Source organism: Calidris pugnax, unplaced genomic scaffold (genome assembly GCF_001431845.1).
Source record: "Calidris pugnax isolate Ruff unplaced genomic scaffold, ASM143184v1 scaffold44, whole genome shotgun sequence".
Classification (NCBI taxonomy): Eukaryota; Metazoa; Chordata; class Aves; order Charadriiformes; family Scolopacidae; genus Calidris; species Calidris pugnax.
Window position 1 is genome coordinate 621,344 of NW_015094506.1, and position 24,052 is coordinate 645,395.

General features: G+C 38.9%; 1 protein-coding gene across 1 annotated transcript in view; it reads left to right on the plus strand.

Annotated features, from left to right (window-relative positions):
- Window positions 1–24,052, plus strand: part of RFX4 (regulatory factor X4) — a 77,270-nt gene that overhangs the window by 38,509 nt on the left and 14,709 nt on the right. Inside the window, exons 10-15 of the mRNA XM_014963424.1 lie at window positions 1,219–1,363; window positions 4,633–4,727; window positions 6,944–7,061; window positions 13,776–13,895; window positions 15,193–15,351; window positions 23,198–23,360. Of these exons, the coding sequence (XP_014818910.1) occupies window positions 1,219–1,363; window positions 4,633–4,727; window positions 6,944–7,061; window positions 13,776–13,895; window positions 15,193–15,351; window positions 23,198–23,360 (800 nt within the window). The remainder of the gene's footprint in view (window positions 1–1,218; window positions 1,364–4,632; window positions 4,728–6,943; window positions 7,062–13,775; window positions 13,896–15,192; window positions 15,352–23,197; window positions 23,361–24,052) is intronic.

Genomic DNA, 24,052 nt, shown 5'->3' on the forward strand with positions numbered 1-24,052 from the left:
TCCATATGCTTAACAAAAAATTCCAAGTCTAATTGTGTATTATAAGTCAAATGCAAATTAGCAAAAAGCAAAATGGTTGAACCACTGGGATTGTTAAACAGAAATATTCTTGCAACCATAGCAAGTGAATATAAAAACTACTCTCAGGTGTTTGTTTTTCACCAGTTTAGATCACAATTAGCTATCAAAAATTCATGAGACCAAATTCTATGTAGTATAAAATAGGGGAGGATGTATTGAATTCATCAATGTTTCACCCACGTATTGGAGCAAGTAGTTTGTTTTCCCTGTCACACTAAAAGCTCCACTTTTGGAAGGTGTATCCAACACCCCAGGTTAACCCTGTGAGTGGTGAAGCCCACAGGAAGAAGCTCTGAGGGAAAAAACTCCCCACTCCTGCAAGGACTACTTTGTAGGTTTCTTCCTCCGTTATTTTAGTGGTGGAGACAAAGATGTCAGTGCTACCTTTCCCCAAACATTGGGAATCATCACTGAACTTCAGAGGTCCATAGGAATTCAGAGGAAATCAAGATACAGAGGAGACCAAAACCTTCTGCATCAGACTGGGGATCAAACAGTTTACTTGCATGAAAGACTCTTCAAATGCATCATTTCCTTGGGGAAGCTGATAACCTTAGTGTGGGTTATCATCTCTGCTTAACTTACAGAGATCCTGTGTATGTTATGTGACCGTGACCTTGTGTCACTTCCTTTCCTCCCAGCCCATCCTTCCCATTCTCAACAGCAGACCCCTGTCTCAACCAGCCAAGAAGCAGATCTGATGCAGAGGCAAATGATCTTGAACTTTTTCACGTGGCTGAGGGAAGAATGAGAGTCTTTGTAGTTTGGGAGAGGGGAGGGTGCAGACTTGAGCAGGGTTTGTTTGGTTTTTAGTTTTAATTTTTCTTGTTGCTTTTTGGTTTCAAACTGAAGCAGAGATTGAGGAGTCTAGCAACAGCACCACCAGATTCGGGCTGCTCATGAGGGTTTGTGGTGGGTGCAAGCAAAATACTTGCATTGATTAAAGCAGGCAAAATGACTTGGGAATTCTCAGTGGTTAGAGGGCCCTGTAACATCCATAAGACATCAAGCTGGTGGGTGGGGGTCCATGAGGAGAATCAACTTAGTGAGCCTAGCTAAGGAAGCGTAAAAGGGGATAAAGCCTATTTTTTAACCTAATAAACCATGAACTAATGAATAGATTGGATTGGATTACAGGCATCAAGAACAGTGATCCACAGTGCAGACATCACATTTCAAATGCTGGAGGACTGGAGGAATGTGGATCTGAATAGCATTACCAAACAAACCCTCTATACTATGGAGGACTCACGGGAGGAACACAGAAAGCTCATCATACAATGTAAGAGCAGAACCCTCAAATAAAGCCAAGTGAACTTGATTTCCTGCTGGAAACAAAGCCCACTGAAAATAACACTGTTTTTGCAGCCATTGGTTTTCTTGGAGGCTTAAGATAAATAGAAGGACATTTATCAAAATGTAAAGCAAAGCCCCATCAAAGTCTTATGTTTTGAGGCATAAATCTGGGCACTCTTCCATTAATGAGCTTCTTTCTAGTATCCAGAACAGGCAATGGCCCAAAACTTGAACTCAAATTCAGGAAGATTTTTTTCCATGAACTTGAGCAAACTAAATCTACCAATTAACCACTGAACCTGATAACGCCTAGTCTCTCCTGCTGTAGAATTGTAGGAGAGTTGTCTTTTGAATGGCTTTGACACTAAAGTGACTGTGTATTTGAATCCCTTGTAAACTCATTTATAAAAAGCTTAATTTTACAGTGTTTTCATAAATGAAATAATTTGATGGGGTGAGCTTTCACCTGGAACTTTTATGAATAAGTAGAAGCAATGAGTAAACTCATTGGCTAATTTAGAGTCTGCCTAGTATAGTGACAGACATGAACTGAAAAGTGACTTTGGAGATGTTGACAAATTGGTTTCAGAGTCAAAGATCTTTTGCAAATAGAAAATTTAACTTGCATTGTCCAGCAAGTGTGCATATTTGTAAGCTTAGATGTAACCCTGAGTGCAGAGTTTGTCCCTCTGAGGCACTAGAGGGTGACCAGCTTTGTCTTTAGCATCATTCATAACCTCACTGCCCTGTGAACCCATCTGTTGTATTGCCATCTCTCTCTTGACGAGGACTAGTCATCTTTTATCCAGCACCAGCCTTAACGGGGAGCAACCTGGTCAATCACTTGTGGGAGCCCTGAAGGGGTAGGTTTGCAAGTGGGATAACTCTTTCTGTGAGTGGCTGGGAAGAGATCACGCCTTCACATGTACAGTGGACCCTGCAAGGCTGACTTTGGCACTTTTGTTAACACTAAAAGTCTTCTCCACAGTTCAGGGATGGGCCTTGCTTTCTCTGTTAGCTCTGTTTTCCAGCAAGAGGTGCTTGCTACTCTTTCCTTTTCTTCTTAACCCTTGATTCATTTCCTGATGGCCCTCTTCCCTTTTGAGGAGACAGAAACTTGAAATGGCAGCAGGGGAGGCAGCATATAGTGAGACTGGCTTCTGTTATGTTTTCAATGTCTACCCAACTTCCTCCCACTGGCCAAAAAAGAAAGAATTCTCAAAGTTATCATCCCTAGTAGCAGCAACAATTTTGGCTCTCATTCAGATAATCCTTACTGTTTAGGAAAGCTTTTTGTGTATGTGCAAGCTATTTAAACACAAACTTAAGTGTAATCAAATCAAATAGAGTTTTCCTGAATGACAATGGATTTGGACAAATTTTTGCATATTTTGGGCCCGTATAGTCCAATAAGCAATTACCCAGAAATGGTGACCCAGTAGGAATGTTCATCATGAGACGGGATTTCAATGAGATGCACAAATATGTGTAGAAGGTATTCTAGAACTTAGATTTATGTTCCTTCCCCCCCCAATCTTTGATGTTTATTCTACTTGGTGAAAGATCTTTTCAAAGATCACACTCTGTACGACTCATGTGACATGCAATTAAGGCTTGCTTTCACATTCTTTGTATTGATAACCAAAAAAAGTACAATTTCCAGCTACCGTAACTGGAAAAAAAAAAAGCTTATAAGCCTATAAGCAAGCCTAAAGAGAAACAGAGAAAACTCACTGGATATAAGAGAATTTCTTTCCTGCTCTGCTATAGTACCTGTCTCTGAAATGGTTTCTTCTTTATTCCCTCTTTCTCATATCTGTTGAGGTATTTTTAATAGTCACTAAAGGCTAAAAAGTTACTATTCTCAAATAGGACGTTGTATGCGGTTGCATTGCTCCAGCAGCAAAGCAGGCAACTGATTCATTTTTCCACTCTTGCTCCCCTCTTTGCACAGCATATGAATTGCTTCATCTGTTGTATCAGGCAGTTTTTGTCCAGCCAGACACTCAGGTAAGGAGACAACGTGTAGATTTCTCTGTGATCCTGTTGATCCTCTCTGAATACAGTTGAGGTTGCCTGTTCAGTGAAACAAGAAAATGGCAGCCCAGACATCATTATTTTCCTTCTTTCCCAGCCAAAATTTCTGACCATCCAGCCTCTGCAAGTCTCAGTTAAACAAAGTTAAAGTCAGGTGTGAAGAAAATGCATTCCTGCTTGTCTTGCTGATCTGATTTAGAGACCAGGGAGCTTGTTCTTTGCATTATTCTCAGATAGTCTCTCTGGCTCACTTCTCTAGCTGTCTTCTCTAAGCTCTGCCTCCTCTACCTCCCTCCCTATCATTCCTACAGTGGGAAATTCCTTTCTCCTGTTATTTATAATTAAGCAAAAATGGAAATGCATAGCACATTGAGATCATCCTGTACCACAGCAGGCAGAAAGTATCTTTCTCCTTGACTTACTGGATCTTTTATTTTAGCTGAGTTGAAGAACAGTTTCTTAAAGTGTCAAAGTGCATGATCCTTCATCTTCTGCTCATTGATTCTCATAAAACTGCAAGTCTAGTTTATTTAAGAGCTGCAGTTGAATGGCTTGATTATTTTTACTTTCTGCATTAAAATATGAATATGGGTACTTGGGAGAGGTTAAAATGTATTCAGGTTGCTTTTGGAAACTCTTCTTGATGAACTCAGTATAGCATTTGCACATTGGTAGCAATTTGTTTTGAAGAAGCAGAAGTTTTTGGAAATTCTTTGTGTGTGTGTCTGGCATTGCGAATAGATGATTTGCAGCAGTTAAATCATGGTTTTGCCACTAAAGCATTATACAGATGAGAGCCCTATCTCATCCACTTGGTGCTTGGAAGATTCTGTATGCGTTTCTAAATCAATTTCATGCGTGACCTTTTTTCATCACCAGGGGCAAGGCCTAACTCGCACTCTTCGTAGAGAGTTTCACTTCCAGGCACACCGGACAGCTGAAACTTAAATCTAAAGATTAATTTTAAACAATAGGTCCTGGTTTGCTTACATTAAAATACCACTTCCAATGGCTCCATCACTTTCAGTAGAAACAAGATAAGAGACCCAGCAAACTTACTGGGTCAACACCAAGAAAGACATATATGTTATAGCTAAATGATCCCTTATAAAAACCTCAGAAAACTCGTGATGCTATTGGTGGCTCTTTTTGTGGTTTCTCTTTTGTTCAAAATGGAATCCAAGTATTAAGGTGGGCTATTTTTTCTTTGTCTGCCAGTATATCAGGAGTTTGATCACCTTCTGGAGGAGCAGTCCCCCATTGAGTCATATATCGAGTGGCTGGATTCCATGGTGGACAGATGTGTTGTAAAGGTTGGTACGCAGAAGTCAGGACCGGAGTCAGTCATGTGCATTGTTAACTTTATTCAGGTTCGAGATTTTTAGCAAAAATAGAAAACAAACAAACCAGACATTGGTGACAAGCAAGAGTAAAGCAGCAGTGGGCAAAATCTTACCAGTTTTCATGCTCAGTAAAGAACTGCTTACTTTCAGGATTCTGCTTTATTCTGCTCTTGCCTATTCTATCCCAAAATATAATATTAAAAAATGGAACAGCGTTGAAGTTTCCAGTCAAATCAGTATTTCAGAAGTATGGAGAGATGAGTTCAGAGTCATTCTAGCTACATAGTGCAAATAAGACATATAATCAGTCTGTCTCTTTAAGATATTAGTGAAATAGATGTTTAGGCTAGGTAATTCATTTATATACATTCAAACATAAGGATGAAAATCTATATTACTATTCAGTCAAGGACACATTTATGTTGCCTTTTGAGCTGATTTGGGATACCAAGACTTGTATTTTATTTTAATCTAAGTGTGTGCAGAAACCTACTAACAAAGTCTTTAAAAATATATTTTCAGAAGTGATCAGGCATCACCATAATTTTCCAAAGAGTATGGAACCGTACGACTGACTATTTTAACTTCTGTCACTAACTATACTTTGTATTGGGATGTTTTATTAGAATTTCAACTCTTCATTCCAGTTGTTAGAGTGCCGTGGCTTTGACTGAAATTACCAAAACCAGACTGAGAGATGGCCCTCCCCACCCCTCCCCAAAAGAGAGGAGAGGAAGGGATAAGGAGATTTGGAAGTTTAGAATGAACTAAACTACTTTAATGAAGAATTATTATTAAAATTAAAAAGAAGAAAATAATGAAATGGGTATAATATATACAAAGCTGTATCAAGCTCAGTATCAACAGTATCAGGGTGACAATCACATCACCGGCAGGCACTGGGGAAGTCCCAGGCTGGCCTCAGTGACGGATGGGAACTGGGTTCCAGCTCTGGAGTCAGGAACATGCTGATTGGGATCAAAGGCAGATGAACGGAGTCCTCTTAGGATGTCGGTCATTGAAGAAAGGGAGTTGACCCTTTGATCCCTCAGCTTTTATACTGAGCATGGGGCAGATGGGATGGAATACCCCAGTTGGTCAGGTTTGGGTCACCTGTCCTGTCCACTCCTCCCCACAGATGTGACCCCTTTACGTTTTTCTGTTTCTGACCCTCTAACAGGGCAAATAATGAAATTGGCTGACCTTGGTTTTTATAGCAATACGTATAAGCAAGGGCCCCTCTGCATACCATTCCTTAGCATGTAGCACAAACATTGGTCTTATCATTCTGAGAATGAGCAGTTTTCTCCACAATATGCTGTTAATTTCAGAAAATTAGAAGAGGCCTAGCTAAAATGTAAAATTACAGAACAGAAAATTGGTTCTTTTTTCCTTCAAACTGGGATAGAGCTAAAAAGTAAAAACAAAAATATAAAAACATGCTGCCTCTCCCTCTGCTGCAAAAGATCCATACAGAAAGCAACAGATACTTCCCCAGATTGCAAAGTATTGATTGTTTTAGGGAACTTTTATTTTAGTCAGTGGAATGCAATTTGAAATTCAGACTGTAACTGTTAATTTTCATGAAGAACTTGACATGAATTTTATTAGCTGTTGGATAAACCTTGAAAAACTACATATGGCTATAGCTAAAAAATTTTTGAAGAGTTGATGCCGGAAGTGTGCTTTCTGCAAATTAGTTTTGCTAGTAAAATGACTATGTGAATTCACAAAAATAAAAACATAAAGGAACAAAAAGAAATTATATTAAATAGTAAGCTTAAATTAAAATGTTAATATAAATTTTCAGTGTAGATCAAGCATTCTTGATTATAAATTGCTTCCTTGACTAAAAAGCAAAAATAAACATGTAAGTAATTAGGTTAAGATGAAGATCAGAGCAATTTTTTGGCAGTCCTTTCAGAACTTATAAAGGAATTTCGGTCTTGGTGTTGAATAATACTTTATGATTCTTCTTTCTGAAGGTTGTATGTAGCAGCAAGGTGGCTTTCTGTGTAAGGCTGTTTGGTTTATTTTTAATTTTTAGCGTATGTTTTAATGCAAAGATAATGGTAAGAAGTTTTTCAGTGTAAAAAAAAAAAGAAGATAGATATGTGCATCATTCAACTGTATCAGGCAGTATAAAGAAAAGTTTCTCCATGTGAGATATCTCTGTTTTCTTGCAGGTAGCTGCCAAGCGACAAGGCTCTTTGAAGAAAGTAGCTCAGCAGTTCCTCTTGATGTGGTCCTGTTTTGGCACTCGAGTGATTCGGGACATGACTTTGCACAGTGCACCCAGCTTTGGTACTTTCATTTTTTCCTAATAATTGCCTGCCACTATCAAAAAAAAATTGTATCCTGGCTTGTAATATACAGTTAAAGTGAAACCATAACATACCCAGGTCTCTATTAATAAAAAGAGTTGGGACATTTGGAAATAATGCTCAGACAGATGCCTGTCTTCAAGATCTGGCCAGGGAAGCTGAAAACATTACTACTTCCTTCTGATTGTTGTTACCCAGTAGCCAGAGTCACAGGTCAGCTGGAGGAGCTGATTACAAGAACATTCCCTAATTCACTTCAGTGCAAAGTGAGTCTGGTTACCCAAACCCACTCTGACCATGTGTTGTGCTGAGGGAGGTGACTTTGCACTGAAGTGGGTGTAAAGGTCTCCGGTGAAACACTTTGCCAACTCCACTTTTAAAGGACAGAATATTTTAAACTCGTCTTTGCAAAATAAGTATGTTTCTATACCCTGGACAGATTCTCTTCCATTCTATTAGAATTCAGTCAGGGTGGAAAAATAAGCTTTTATTTTTTGAATGAAAATCATATTGCTTTTCTACAATTTCCAGAGGGGCTTTGTTTTGAATTCTGGGATAACAACAGTTGAGATGATTAAAATCAGCGAAAGGCAGGAATGATTGAAAATAGACTGCTGTGTCATGAGTGTGACTTGGGACCAGATTTTGCATGAGGGATGGTTTTTATAAATGCACATTTGTCAGAATATGTTAATAGAAGATTAATAATGAATTTATGAAGGCAATGCATTGAATAGCTGCAAGGTTTTCTGCCAGCTGAGCTTTGATGTCCTTTATGCTTTTAGAACCATCTAATAGCATAAATGCCGATACCATCAGAGATAGGCATGATATGAAACGACTTTCATTGGCTTCCCAATTTAAAGAGTTTTGCAAACAGGTATTACTGAGTCACCATTACACATCAGGATAGTGAGCATCCCCAAGACGATCACAATTTCCATCTGCTAGCCTACGTTTTCAGCACCAGTGTCCTCATCACATCTATTTCCCACCTCCTCTAGGACACATTTTCTCCTCAAGACACTGCAGCTTTTCTTTTGTTGTGAGCATAAAAGTAGCTGATACTGCTTAGCAGTATACTTTCCCCCAGTGTTCAAAAATCCCTTTGCATGAGTGTTGAATAAACGCTGAATTTTGTTTTCTAGCACTTTGTGTTGCTACACTTCTCTCTGCAGGCATAATCCCGACCTGTGAAACACACTGATAGCCAACAAACGGAAAAACCTCCTGCATTAGCATAGCGCAGTGTTGAGGTTACAAGGCATTAAATGCTGATGTTAAAGTACCCCCAAGGATACATTATTGCTACTGAGTTGCACATTACAACATTATTTTTATTCCTGTTCAGGATATGTTTGTAACCTGACCAAGCAATCTCTGTTTCAAACCATCAGTCACCCAAACAGCTTTAATCAAACAGGGATTCCCCAAATAGTCATTAGACCACCAGTTCTCTGGAAGGTCTATAGAGTGATCCTCAGCTGTGATTTTTTTTTCTTATTAACAGAAACATTTATGGATGTGCCATGTAGAGACAAAACATGAAGATTGAGAATTATTCTTTAGTTTAGCTTTGGGATAATATAACATAATATAATATATATCAGATGTACCAAAGTAAGTTACTTGTTGTCTCTGTTATAAATTTGAGTCTTGAATTTCTCACTTTTGAGAACTTTAGCTGCTCAGCTAAATTTGTAGGTTTTTGTCTTCTTTTTTTTTTCCCCTTCTTTTTATTTCACTGACAGTATCTGTGTAAATAAAATGTGTGATTCTCCTTACATGGACACACACCTTTTAACATGAATTTGATATGTTTATATGTAACCATAGTCAGGGAAAGAACGTTGTGGTTATAGCCGCTGTGTTTTTCCTGGGTGCGTGGTGTTATATTAGAACTGGATCAGTAACTGCTTTTCAATTTGGTAACCAAAGCAAGAGGTTTTTTTTAAAAAATTGTCATGCTCAGTGTGAAGCTGAGATAGTTTGGGATTTTAATCAATTCAGAAATCTTTATTTTTTAAAAAAGTGAAATCGAAGAGAATTCTTTTGTATCGGCCATATTTTGGGACTTAGACCACAGTTACCTGTCTCAGCAGTCTTGAATCACTGTTAATCACTGCCAGAGCAAGATTTCTAACCAAAAGCCTAGAGGATTTGTCGTGCAGGAGAGTTTTCTCATCTTTTCTGCTGAAACGATTTCACTTTGTACAAACCACATAACCGTTTGTTGAGCTGCAGAGGTCTGCAGCCTGCTGGGTGCGTTCTCTCCTGGGAGATGATATCACAAGAGTTGGTTCAGTCCCTATTCTAATCCTTATTTGTACAGGCTTGAGTTTTCCCCACTCTGGTGCAACTCATGGGGCAGGGGGAGATTTGAACCTTCAGGTTTTCGAAGGGGAGAATTATACCAAAACCATATCATCATCCTATCAGCCAGAAGCCTGGGATATCCCTACCTTGTTTCTCCCCAAATGTTATTTAGCCACAGACACAAATTTGTAATAATCAGTATTAATGATGCTACTGTTTCACTGCAAGGCCATTCAATGCATTGTTTATGAATTAGAGTTGAGCAAGTTTCAAAAGAATAACCCTTGAATGTCAGCATCTCAGAGCCAGATGGCAGAAACCCTTCTGCACTGAATTTCATGCAGTTCCTTCTAGCTTTTCGGAATAATGTATGCATTTAAGTGAGTTCTGTGGAAAGAAACAAAGACTGATTTACTGTTCTAAATATTTACATCTATTTATCTTTATTCTTAACTTAGATAAGTTTTGCATTTTTACTGCATTGGAAACTGTTTCCATGGACTGATTTTTAACGATTTTTTCCACTTCAGCCAATATACAGACTCAGATGCCCACAGTATAATTTTTTTAAAAAAAAGTAAAATAATATGTTAAACAATGGGATTTTTACTATATACAGGACATTATATTTTTATCTTTGAAATATGTGGTATAGAAATGTGATTGGAGGAAGTTGGAATACCTGACACTGGACTGTCTAGCACAGAGACTTGCTTCTGCAAAGCTTTTAAGGATGATGGCGTGGGCAGGTTGAAACAATCCCTGGCAGAAAAAAATCTCCTCTCTCTCCATCCCTCTCCTTTTTTCCCTCTGCCTGTCTCCCTCCCTCCGTCCCTCCCTCCTTCCTGTCTATGCATATCAAAGGCACAGTTGGTGGCAATGTTTGGGTAATGCATCCAGTGTATAAAGTAACTAATTAGTAATAGAAGCACCATGATTTTCTCCAGATCTGGAAATCTCCCTTGTTTTGTTACTTGAGCATAATTGCTGTATCTGTTAATAGCTGCTGATACTTACTGTACATTAGCTGGGTAATCATTGCCAAGATTTCTGTTAACTCCTCAAAATTAGAACCCAATGCTATTTATTATTGTAACTACAGACTCTTGAATGACTTCTTATCTCTTCCTAAAGAAGAGTATGGTTTGCCAGCCACAGTTGGATCCGTTTCAGTACTTATAGATACACTTGAAAGAACCAAATAGTTTCATGTGAAAAACAGTAGCTTGCAAACACAGAATAAATTATTGTATATCGTGTTGAATAGCTATTCACTGTGTAGCTAAAATGTGTGCCCTGATATTGGTTTCACTCTATAGCTTACATTTCATTTGACTCGTTTAAAAATGTAAAAATATTGCATTCATTCAGTACCAACAACTTGTTTGTCTAGTGTCTTTCACGCAAATTCTAAGCTCAAAACCTCTATACAGAGTTTAAAAATACACAGTGGGAGAAATAATAGGAGAGGAAGAGAGAAATTCAAAAGAGTAACAAAGGCACTGGAGTGTTTTTAAATGCTGCATTCAGTACTGCCAACCCCAAGTCTTCAAAATAAAGCATTAGACCCGCTCAAAACAAAGACATTTTTTTAAAAATAGAAAATCTTGGGGTTTTGTCATTTGCTTGTTAGCATTTTAGTGCTATGGTTTGCAATTCCACTTTTATGAAACTACAAGCAACTTTCTTTCATTTTTTTTTTTTAATTAAAGCTTAGCAAGGAGTTTGATGTGAAACACTAAATATGTTGAGCTTCATATCACCGCATAAATTTCCCAGCATTTAGGCCTGTTTTTCTTACCATGGAAATACTTACCAGTAGTAACTGCACTAAAGTCAGTAGAAAATTTTCACTGAAAAACTGTAGTCAGAAGAAGAGCAAGTATTTTGTGGAGATCCTTGATAATCCAGGTTTCCACTGAGGAAATCCTGGGTTGGTAATAAGGTGATCAGCTGGATCTGCTGTCTTTATTGTACTGCTAAATTGAATAGGATTTTATTTAACAAGACTTTGAGCCCAAAAGATTTCTAAAAATAAATCCTCTGCAGTAGTTAAGTGAAGATCTCCACTATTTATTCTTGCAAGCTGGGGAAACTTGTTACCATTTTGATTTGCATAGATACATGAAACAAGTAAAAACTGAATGCTTCAGATTCACCAACAGGCAAACATTGCCTCCCCATAGCAAGGGTGTTGCAATCACATATGTCCTTTTTCTGTGCTGCCTTGTCCAAGAACACAAAGGTGCATGTTCACCTTCCAGTGTGTGTGCTCAGCTCATATCAGTGACGACAGAGGTCGTGCAGGCCTGGAGTGAGAGAATGAAACACAAAGACCATCCGGGTCACAAAGAGAAAGAATGTGCTCAGAGTTGCTTTGAAAGCTGGATTTGCCAGCTAGAATTGTGTAAGGATATAGGGTCTTTCAAACAACTTCTTCTGCACATCAACAGTATGTTTGAGTAGAGAAGTTGGAGTAGGGGTAGTTATGCTTTGATGTTGTAAAAGCTAGTATGTCAAGATAAACCTAACTTTCCTGTGAAGAAACCAATCGTTATGAAATATGATTGAGTTTGAAACTTGTTGCATCATGGAATTTCAAAAGGAACACATCTAGATGAGGTTATTTTTTTATGGTGTTTTTTTGTGTGTCTGGCAGTAGTTGATTGCTGATTCCTCTCAGCTGGTGATCTTCCTCTGGTTTAAGCCAGCTGCTGGACTGGCTGTTATTTTAACCTGAGTTATTTAATGATTTATATGAACATGTTTTAAATATTCCATGCAAATCTAAGTAAACATGGGAGCTCTAAAAAAAACCAAAACAAAAACCAAACAAATATTTGATTGTGTGATCAAATCCTGTCTGGAGTTATTACATGTACTCTGTGTCATGGAGTCTATTGCATAAACTGACCAAACTCCATCTTGATACTTGTCAGTTGTCCCCTGCAGATGAATGTTGTCCCTTTCAGGAGGACACTACACAATGTCTCAACTCAGATGCTTTACTCCTCTAATTTTGCTCTGCAATGCATCTATGGTCTCTTCTTACACATCTATTTTTCTGGCTATGTGTGCTCAAGGGCAAACATTTCTTCACCATCCCTGACATCTATCCCTCTTTATAAATTATGGAAGCAACTCACTTCCTTTCTGCAAAATGAAGCCAGCTGTGCATTTTTAGTCATTTAAAATCTATTATCTATTCCCTGCATCCTCCTGGTAATCTTCTCCACACCAGTTTCAACTTGTACTAATTTTTCTTCAACATGGGTGACTGGAGTTATATGGAATATTCTAAGTGAGGTTTCACCAGTGCCATGTGCAATAGTATTAATACTTCTGTTTCTACAGGGGAACTATATAGATCAGAGGATGACAAAAATCTTTAATTTCTTACTGCATGCTATTAAATTTCATTTCCATTAGTCTAGTCCATAACATTACCTAGTCCTTCCGCCTAACAACATTAGCAAGTTCTCCATCTGTACTCAAACCTTACTTAAGGATTTGTAGCAGATAGCTACCAATATAATCTCCTTTTACTATTAATTTTCAAAGTGTTTTTTTACTCCAGCCTCTGTATTTTCTTTTGCCCATATTCTTCCGTTAAGTCCTTTAGCCCTTAAATTTTTCACATTCCTGTCATGGCAGTTAAGAGACAGTATCCATGGCATCTTCAGATGTAAGCACAGAAACCGGCCAAATGTTTTGCTGCTAATATAATTCAAACTGATAATTAGGAAAAGATAATGTAGTAGGAGAAGTATGACAGTGCAAAGCTTTGGCACAAGTCTTTCCCTTTAAGACATCCACAATTGCTGCAAATGCCTCTATGTTTGGCAGTTAATGGATGTCTCATCCAGTCCAGGCAATGCACCGGAGATATACCATGAGGAGATTTGGAAGGTTATTTCTATCTTACTATTCATTAGTCTCTTATTTCTTTGTCCAATGATACAGGTAGTTCATAAAATTCATACAAGGACGTGTTGCTAAGACAGCCAATTCAGGATTCTACTTCTGACAGAAACTTATATCTGGCCCTTTAGACAAAAGGGAACAATTCCACTGCAGCGTAATTGTCTAAATTGTTTTGTGCTAATGTAGGAGAAGAAAACTCCATCAAGTCCCAGCTCTTAGCTAGGCAGCCTACTTGCACCCTAAACCACGATAATTGATCATATATGCCTGAAGAAACCCAGTGAGTGAACAGAGTTTGCTAGTCCCCAGTTTTGCTTTGACCTTTCTTACCTTGAGTGAGAGAGATACTCCAGTGGCAGTCCTGCTCAGTACTGTGTTGAATACTGTAATCATTGGTTTAATGAATGTATTGAGACAGTCAATGGCTTTTTTTGTTTGTTCACTTTATTACCAGGGTCTTTTCACCTTATTCACTTGATGTTTGATGACTACGTATTGTACCTGCTAGAATCACTCCATTGTCAGGAGAGAGCTAATGAATTAATGAGGGCAATGAAAGGAGAAGGAAGCACAGGTGAGTTTGTTCTTTTATTCACCTTTTGTTTTGTTCCACTGGATTCACTATTTTCTATGTTAGGACATTTCTTTATCCTCATCTAACCCAGTAAGGCTTATCTAGGAGCAAAGTGTTTTCCATTTGCATCATGATTTGAAATAAGTCATTTGTGAGGATGGTGTCCCTGGTTAATACATTCTGAAAGAGGTCTGCCTGGTTCATCACGTAACTCTGGATGTCTGAAGCCATTCCTAAGCACACGCTTGGTGTCTCAGGTTCAACTTTTTGTACCGAACCTTTTAACTCAGTCTAAGTCACCATTGTATTTCAGCAAACCCAGCCTTGATTCTCTCTTTCACCCTAGTTTAACACTGAATAAATTCACTGATATTAATGGATTTTACCATTTAATAGGAGGGAGAGATGGGAGAAGTGAGCAAAGATGAAAAAAAACCCCTAGCATTTTTGGTGCTCTTATGTTTTAAGCAGCTCCATAGAGCAGATTTGGGGTCCTGCTCCAATTACTCTGCACTGACTCATCAGAAAAGAAGTGAACTGAGATTCCCTTTAGTCTCTCTGCTCAGGACAGGCCCTTGTAATGAGGGATCCTCAGTGATCTACCTTCCTTGCATCTCCCATTAATTTGAGCAAGTTATACCCCTTTGTCATCTTTGGAAAATTCCATTCTTCATTTTAGCTGTGTCTTAATTTGCTACCCTGTAGATTTATGTGAAGAAGAACATTTGAGTGATTAGAGTAATATCTTCTATGTGTTGAAAGACCTGGATTTAATTCATTGCCCTGCCATAACCTCTTAGTTTTTTGACAAACAAGTTGTTTATCCCTGCATACTTTTCGCATAGCTGTAACAGCTAGAACTATCCAGAGAGTCATCCTCTTCAGTCAATGAAGAGAGAAGGTCATGACCAAAAGCCACTGGAATCCCCTGGAGATTCCTTTTTTTTTGGCCAATATCTCCAGGAGTAGGAGTGCCTGACTCAGACTGGACTCCTAATTTTATATATCTAATAGTATGTTACAGGAATATAAGCCTTAAGCGTGAGTTTCCCATTTATACAACAGGAAAAACAGCACTTTCCTTTAAGAGATCTTATGAAGGTACCATGAAGGTTGTAATGCTGAATGTTGTAGGAGTAGTTCTTTCAAAGATTTGTGATTCCTGCTATGTGTTTCTTGAAATACAGTCTACAGAACTTAACTACTTGCATTAAGGTTGTTTTTTTTTTTAATTTCTAAGTCTTCTTTGATTCTATTTTTCACTATGTTTAATGATTTTTCTCTCCTCCTGCAGCAGAAATACGAGAAGAAATTATTCTGAGTGAACCAGCTCCTCCAACTCCCTCCCCAGTGCCGTTCTCCCCAGCTAAATCTGCCACCTCAGTCGAAGTGCCCTCTGCCCCCTCGCCTGTCAGCAATCAGTCCCCAGAGTACGGTGGCATAGCAGCTACAACAGGTAGGTAGGCTTACAGCAGCTAGATCTACTCAAAGATCATTTTTGCACTTGGAAATTGAGATGGAAAATATGACATACTGACTTTCAAGAGACGAGAAGCTTTCCCAAACAGAAATCTGTTTAAAGCATCAGTTATACCTTCTCACTGTATCCAAACACAATACGCAGTGAAAAAGATCTGATGTTTGGAGTCCAAAGGCCTAACAGGAGATCCCAGACCTCAGTATATCAGAATCTGTTCAGTAGCTGAGGCCTCTAGAAAAGCAGATCTTTATTTCTAAATAGTTTTAAAAATCAGTCCAATTTTTCATATTTCTAGCAATACCCCAAAAGGATTATTTATGAATGTGGCACTTCAGTGATTTCAAGGGCAATTGGTCTCTCTGAAAAATTTTATATATTTCAAGGAAATGTGCCAGATATTTTAAGGTTTATTGAGGTTTTCAAAATCCTGAACCACTTAGTTCCTAGTGGGTAAAATGGGAATTGTGTATCTTTAAACATATTTGAGACCCAAATATGCTTAAATAACTGCACAAGTTTCTTTGGGGATGTTTTACATGTCATTGATAACTTTCATCTTTCAGTGTCAGAGACTAGGAATTACACGTCTGAAGCCTATTTTCGGTTGCATACTCTGTTATGGCAGCTCATGAGGTGGTTGTATTCTGGTGGGGCCACAGATTCAAAATCTGTGATTAAAGGTATTCAACTTGTGGGCAGGATTATCAGAAAAAAGTAAGCACAAAATGGGCTTCTTGTTTGTATAAATGGGCAGCCACCCTCTGTACTCTAATGTAAAACTCACTCATTACCTTTTGGATGTGGACACGACACCCTGTATGATCCATATTACCAAAAGACAGTGTTTTCTTAACTCATGGAAAAAAAGGCAGAAATGTGAATGATTTTCAGAAGACATTCCGGGCAGTGAAATTCCAGCTTTGCTGCTCCTCAGTGAAATGGGTGTATAATCAGAATGTGGAAACTATCACTTTTGTGATGTACTAGAAAAGTTACAAAACCTTCTTGAAAGAATGTCAGAAAGTGATGATTTACCACACTGGAGAATTTGGCAGTGGATAAAGGACTAATAAATCTTTCTGACAAAAGTTTTTCATGCTTTCAAAGGCGCCACAGGGAAACACAATGCATAGTTGTGGTGGAAAGAGGTTTAAGAACATTTGTCCCTACACTGAAACTTAAGGTTTTCTCACTCTTGGAGATAATACCATATTTAGGAGGGAAATAGGATGGTATTACTCCCAGAACAGTTAGACAAGAGACACGTGATTTCTAGACATGGTAGGTGAACACATTGCTTTGGATCAGGCAACGTTGGAGGTGGTGTATGTTGGAGTCTTGAAAAGTTGATTTTGTGGGTAACTTGCTCTGTAGACATTGTGGCCCAAAAGGATCATTGTGCTATTATAACCAGAACTTAGTCTGATGCAGAACTGTACCCAGAAATAAAAGACTGAAAAGTGGGGAACTGCATGCTCTCCAGTGGCATTGGCAGGAACAGAGATTTGAGGGACTTGTGTTTAGGCTGCCGAGACTGTAACTCTATGTGACTATCATATCTATTAACCCAAAGCTTATTCTGCGTATGTATATATATAACAGCCTATTTGCCAGCTATCTGAGCTTCCACCTTCAGCTTTCTTGACTTGGGTACTTGACTTAAGTGCAGATCTGGGCAGGCCTGGGAACTGCATGGATCTTACATATCCCTCCTGAATCCCACCAGTAATGCAAGGGAATGGACTCACACAAACATTAAAAATGCAATTCCTTTTTATTTTCCTGTTGTTTATTATTTTATTACAGTCTGGTTTATTCTCTCTAATTTTTGATGTCCTGGTAAGGCCAAGGTCTGCTAGTGTGAAGACTCAAGCCAGAAACAGGATCATATATTGAAGGACCTACTCCCACAGTACGGGCAGTGGAACTTGACATAATTGATCCCATAGCAGAACTTCTTAGGAAAGCTATTTCTAATTATTTTACCTCTCTTTTTTTCCCAGCTTTTCATTTTTTGGTTGTTTTAAAAACTTCTCTTTGATTGAATTGGATTTTATTTTTACGATCTGGTGCAGCCTCATTTTTGCGATTGTGAAAATAATTTTTGCCTAGCACAAGTCAAATTCGTCAGTGCAAGTAGTGGTCCGGTTAAGATTATATATAAGTATGTGGCTATTTCCTGGTCTTAATTTGGGCAATTAATAATACCTCCCTTTCCTGTGTTCATCACATGATCATTTTTTTTGTTTGCCAATCATTACACCATGGAACGCAGGGTCCATTCACATAAAGTAATACAAAATAACAACCATGTTTTAGCTATAGGAAATTGTATAGTTTAAAATATGAGTGCTGAAGATATATTACATGTAATGAAATGGTTCCATATACAGATTCATGCCATTAATATATAGAATATTTCGGAACAGGAACCTCTGTTCTGGAAAGTTGTATTTAAAGTACACTGTGTTGATTTTCTTATGTGTCTTTGATGAGGTAAATGTAAAACTCTGCAAATGCTTTGCAAATCTTAAGAACTAGTTCCATTGGTTACCACTAGCTCTGAGTTCCCCAATTTAAGGCCTCATTAACTCTTTCTTGCTTGTGGCATTAGCAATAAAAGTTTAATATTTAACTTGCATTTTAACCTTTTTGCCTTCAGTCAGTGGTTGGCACAAAACCAGCAAATTAAACTGTTGCAATTACATTATATTAAGCAAAAGAAAGGTAAATCCTATATATAGCATTCTGTGGTAGAACATCTGGCATGGCTCAACTACCATTTTATTTAGAACTTTTTGTTAGGTTACTACACATTTAAGAGGATAATTGGTCTCCATCCTTTCTAAATCACAAAGGACAGATTAATGATTGTTCAAACTGCAACAATATTGTAATAAAAGTGATAGTTATATGGCTGACCGTTATTCTCCCTTAAAGCCCCTCTTAAAGCTGTGATTACTCATTTGCTATTGCAATGGTTTTCAGACAACCCAAAATGAACTCTGAATTGTAAGTAGTTTTAGTATGTTAGTCAACTAATCTATGAGTTTTACTGTTTAGTTTCAAGCAATGTATTTGTGAAATAAGTCTTCAGGTCAGCAAGTCATTTCAGGTCACTGTTCTTCCAAGTCTAGGCTAGGTATTAAAGTTCTGGGAATCTGGCACAGGGGATACTTGCACAGAGCTACCATCTCTCATATTTGTGTGTGTGAGTAGAACAAATTTCTGGTTTTTCCTAAAGCTTCAGGTTCTGGACTCAAATTATTTTTTTTCTGAATATCAGCTCTTGTTCAACAATCAGCTGCAGAGCGTAAAAGTCAAAGGTTCCAGTTTCAAAAGGCAATTCTCCAAATTCTCCAAATGGATGGGTTGGTGTTTTTTTCTAAAGCTGATATTTAAGGAAATCTCTTCATTGAGGAGGTAGAATGGGGGCCTGACTCCATATTTCTGATTGCTTGAGGTGGACCGTAGTGCTTACTATCAGACACAATACACAGTGCAAGGTGTCTTGCTTCTACCTGGGTGGTTGTTTACTCCAGCATAAAGCAAATATAAAATGCAGCACCATGAAGCAACTTTTGTTTCTTTCTGCACTTGTCTACACGATGGAACCAACGACAACAGGGCTGTTGCAGGACTGATAGGAGTTCCATTTATATTTGGCTCTTCTACAGGTCAGATGGTCTCTTGGTTAGTATCTTCAAAATCAAGCTTTTCATTAAAAAAGAAAAAGGAGTGATAATAAATGAACTTCCCTATTTTAATCAAACCCTGCATGTTCAGAACACAAAGCAGAGAAAAATGTTACTCAATCACTATTGTTTTTGCTTATTTCAGAAAGCAGTTCAGTTGGGTTCAGTCATATCTAAAAGGGACTTAATCTCCTGGAGTTCAGTTCTGCAGCCAGCTGAGGAAATTATAAGCCTGGGACATAGGCGGGTATTAAAAAGCTAACTACGAAAAACTTTCAGTCTTATCTCATCCCTCCTTTTTCTTCCACCACAATGTTGGCAGTATCCTGGCTGACCATATATACACGTCTTCAAATCTGTTGTCGTCTTCTATCCTTCCTCTCTGTGACTAGGTCACTGAAAATAATGGCATCCCTTCCAAAAAGGCAAAAAGAAGTGAGGCAACTTTAGATTCCTAAAAACAGCCTGAAAAAACTGTTTGAACAGCCTTCTGTAACTCTGTAAATCCAGTGTAAAACCCAACATACATTTGTTTTGAAACTGTAGCCTCCAAAAGAAAGTTAGTATTTCCTAGAGCAGCCGTGTGAGGCACTATCCTGTAGGATCCTGGGGACAATTCTTTGTTAGGAAACTTCAGCAAAGATATTCACAGCTCTTCAGGCACAAGACCTATTCTCTGTATTTGTTTCGGTGTTGCCTGGACAGGCACAAAGCATGTGACACCCTAAACATTCATTTTAAAATTGAACTGAGGTAGGAGTCAGTTAGACTTGAATGCCAGGAGTGGCCAAGTCCTCTCATCCAAGACGTTTTCCTTCCCACAGGAAGTGCATGAAACAGCTTGCTGTCCATTTTCCTCAGACTCAGATAAGATCCCTACTATATTTCAAAAAAAAAATATAAAAAGGAGGCTGTCACAATGGCTGGGACCAGTCAAATAAACCATATTTGGTAAAATATAAAGGATCTTCTGGTCCTGTTATTACTGCTTCTTGTTAGAGCTAGGAAGGTCAACAGATTTCTGGCTTAATGGCTAACATTTTTCTTGCAAATAAATGAAATCAGGTCAAAGTAAAACTTCTGTTTTATGGTGAATTTAAAAAGTGAAAAAGCAAAAAAGAACCCAGTAACATTACCTAAAAATAAGTATTTGGATTTTTTCACCATCTTTGTTGTCCTTTCTTTTCTCTTTGTTTTTGCCTTTTGAATTTAGACCTGTTTTGAAACAAAGTTTCAAATTTTCTTTTGCAAAATAACACTAGGAAAATATGTTGACCTTTTGAAATTGAAACGTTTCACAAAAATATTCCGCAGACAAGTTGTTGATATTTTCAACATCTGGCTTAATGGCTAACATTTTTCTTGGAAAAAAATGAAATCAGGTCAAAGTAAAACTTCTGTTTTATGGTGAATTTAAAAAGTGAAAAAGCAAAAAAGAACCCAGTAACATTACCTAAAAATAAGTATTTGGATTTTTTCACCATCTTTGTTGTCCTTTCTTTTCTCTTTGTTTTTGCCTTTTGAATTTAGACCTGTTTTGAAACAAAGTTTCAAATTTTCTTTTGCAAAATAACACTAGGAAAATATGTTGACCTTTTGAAATTGAAACGTTTCACAAAAATATTCCGCAGACAAGTTGTTGATATTTTCAACAGTTTTTCTCTTGTTTTCAGATGAAGGTATTTGGTCACCGCATAAGTAGTTTTGGCCACTTCCACATAAACTGTACTTTCTAGTGAAGGTAGGCTTCCTCAGTCACAGAATTGTCTAGGTCAGAAGGGACTTTTAAGATCATCTAGTCCAACCATCAACCTAACTCTGATAAAAACCATCACTAAACCATGTCTCTAAGCACTATGTCTACCCGTCTTTTAAATACCTCCAGGGATGGTGCCTCAACCCCTTCCTGGGCAGCCCATTCCAAGGCTTGATAACCCTTTCAGTGTAAAAACTTTTCCTAATATCCAATCTGAACATCCCCTGGCACAACTTGGGGCCATTTCCTCTTGTCCTATCGCCTGTGACTTGGGAGAAGAGACTGATCCCCACCTCTCTACACCCTCTTTTCAGAGAGTTGTAGAAAGAGATAAGGTCTCCCCTCAGCCTCCTTTTCTCCAGGCTGAACAATCCCAGCTCCCTCAGCCGCTCCTCACAGGACTTATTCTCCAGACCCCTCACCAGCTTCATTGCCCTTCTCTGGACCCGCTCCAGCCCCTCAATGTCTTTCTTGTAGTGAGGGGCTCAAAACTGGACACAGTACTTGAGGTGGGGCCTCACCAGTGCCAAGTACAGGGGGACAGTCACCTCCCGAGTCCTACTCACCACCACGTTGTTCCTGATACAGACCAAGACGCTGTTGGCCTTCTTGGCCACCTGGCCACACGGCTGGCTCATGTTCAGCTGACAGTTGACCAACACCCCCAGGTCCTTTTCTGCCAGGCAGCTCTCCAGCCACTCTCCCCCAAGCCTGTAGCACTGCATGGGGTTGTTGTGACCCAAGTGCAGGACCCAGCACTTGGTCTTGTTGAACTTCATCCCATTGGCCTTGGTCCATCGATCCAGCCTTAAATGTTTTCCTCAACTCAGGGACCCATGACTGCTTATATCCACAGTAACACTGATGTGCTAGCTTATCTTGGGTCTCAGGGATCTCAATGGTCCTCTGCAATGGGAGGAGATGAAAGACTGAAAATTCAAGGGTCGGTGACAGAAAATGCAGCCATATGAAAACAGATCTAGCACAAATATCCTTGGCTATAATACATCTAAGGATGTCTCTACTATAAGAGCAACAACTCATACCCTGCTGGAATATTTCGAGCTGGATTTACCTTGTGAAGCTCAGAATGCCTTTGTTCAGTCTCAGAACTAAGCATTTCCCACTTAAAAAAATTATTTGTCTGATTTTGCCAAATAAAATCACACACACCTGAAGAAAATTATGCACATCTGAGACAGGCTTTTCATTCCCCAAAGCCATGGAGTGGACATAGATCTGGTAATACAATCACTTCCCCCTCTGAATTAGGCCCTTTCATACTACAGGAAGTCCTAGAATCCACACTGAAAAAACCAAGTCACCTCCTGCAATTCCTTTTAGCTGGTGAAAAAGAGTCAAGAGTGCCCAGAGACCCCCAAACTAGTGTTCGCATTGGGTTAAATTCAGTGTTCTGGTCCTCATTTGCAGGGTAATCTCAGCCAGTATGGTCATGACCTCCAGCAAGAGCTATGTTATACTGGAACAATGGATCTGTCAGCCTCCTGAGTGAAAGGGGTGTGTGCGAAGGACAAAGGTTTCTCAGCAGCTGGCTCATGAATCTGGAGTTCCTGCCTGGAAGGGATCAGGATGATTAAAAAACTCAGCACCTTCCAAGCAAACTGGAAAACCCACTTCTTTGCTTTGCTCTTCCCACAAATGCTCTACATGAAAAAATAAATTAAGTCCAGTCCCTGCCGCCTCGAAAGAAGAAAGAAACTTTATTTGTGGGAAGGAAATGGCTAGGCTATTTCTGTCTATATATTTGTTATAATTTGGAGATCTACCACTCTATTGCCACTTAAAGGGCTGGTACCTAGTTGGGTGGAACAGATACAAACTGCAAAATGATTCAAGAAATTTATTTGCGTAACACCCATCTTTTTCTAAGCCTTCATTGTTCTGATCATACTTCCTGCCTCCCTCCAGGCCTGATCAGCCTCAGAGCTAAACAGGCCAGCAGCTCACTCCATGTGAGGGAGACCTCAGGGTTTGGTGCATCATGCCTGAGAAATAGCAGCACTGGTGTTCCTCCATTTCTAAGTCCTATCCCAGTTTTTCTGGGAATAAAAAAAACCAAAACAACAAATCTCAAGTTACAATGCCACACTGAAAGGTCACAGTCTGAGCTAGTCCAGATATGTCTCTTATCTTTGGATCTTTGTACACTCCAGTTGATCTATTTGTGTTTTTATTTAAGCCTCAGACACAACTGTTTTGTTTACTTTGGTTGATGCAGTTTGCATAATCAGAGCTGAGAAGGTTGCTTTCTTGTAACCATCTCAAAGCATTAACACCTGTGTGACTGACAGCCCATGTTAGCTCTATTCCTTTGTTTAGAACAACATTCCAAATGTTTGTTTGTCTGCAGGAGCTATGCAATCCTATACCTGGTCACTCACCTACACTGTGACAACAGCTGCTGGGTCACCTGCTGAAAATTCCCAACAGCTGCCCTGCATGAGAAGTCCACATGTGCCATCATCATCTGTCACACATCGGATACCTGTTTATCCCCACAGAGAAGAACACGGGTAAGTCACTTCCCAGTGTCTTAGGCTTTTGTGTGGGTTTTGGATGACCTCTGCTTAGGGTTTTTTCGGAAATCTCATGAAATCTGGGTTTTGATGTAATAAGTCTGTATTGTAAAGATGCTGGTATTGTTGTTCTTCAGCTATTGTTATTGTTGTGCAATATTATGTGTCAGGTTTATAATATCATTTAAATCTATTTAAAAACACAGTAGACCTGGAGAATATTTTATAAAAGAGAAAGCTTTGGTAGATTTCTTCTCTGATTCCTGTTCTATCCCAAAGGTCAGACATGTCCAAAGCAGTATCCTACTATACCATGTCTCAGGAGAGGTGATCCTTCTCCTCTGCTCAGTGCTGCTGAGACCACATTTGGAGCACTGGATGCAATTCTGTGCTCCCTAATATAAGACAGACACAGGCATACTGGAGCAAGCCCAGAAAAGGGACATTTAGATGATTACAGGACTGGAGCATCTGTCACACAAAGTCAGGCTGAGAGACATGGGATTGTTTAGCCTCAGGAGAAGGCTCAGGGAGGGTCTTATCAGTGTGTATTAATACTTGGTGGGGGATGTAAAGAAGGTGGAGAGAGATTCTTCTCAGTGGTATCCAGTTACAGGACAAGAGACAATGGGCACAAACTGAAATACAAGAAATTCCATTTAAACATAACCAACCAGCTTGTTTAAAAG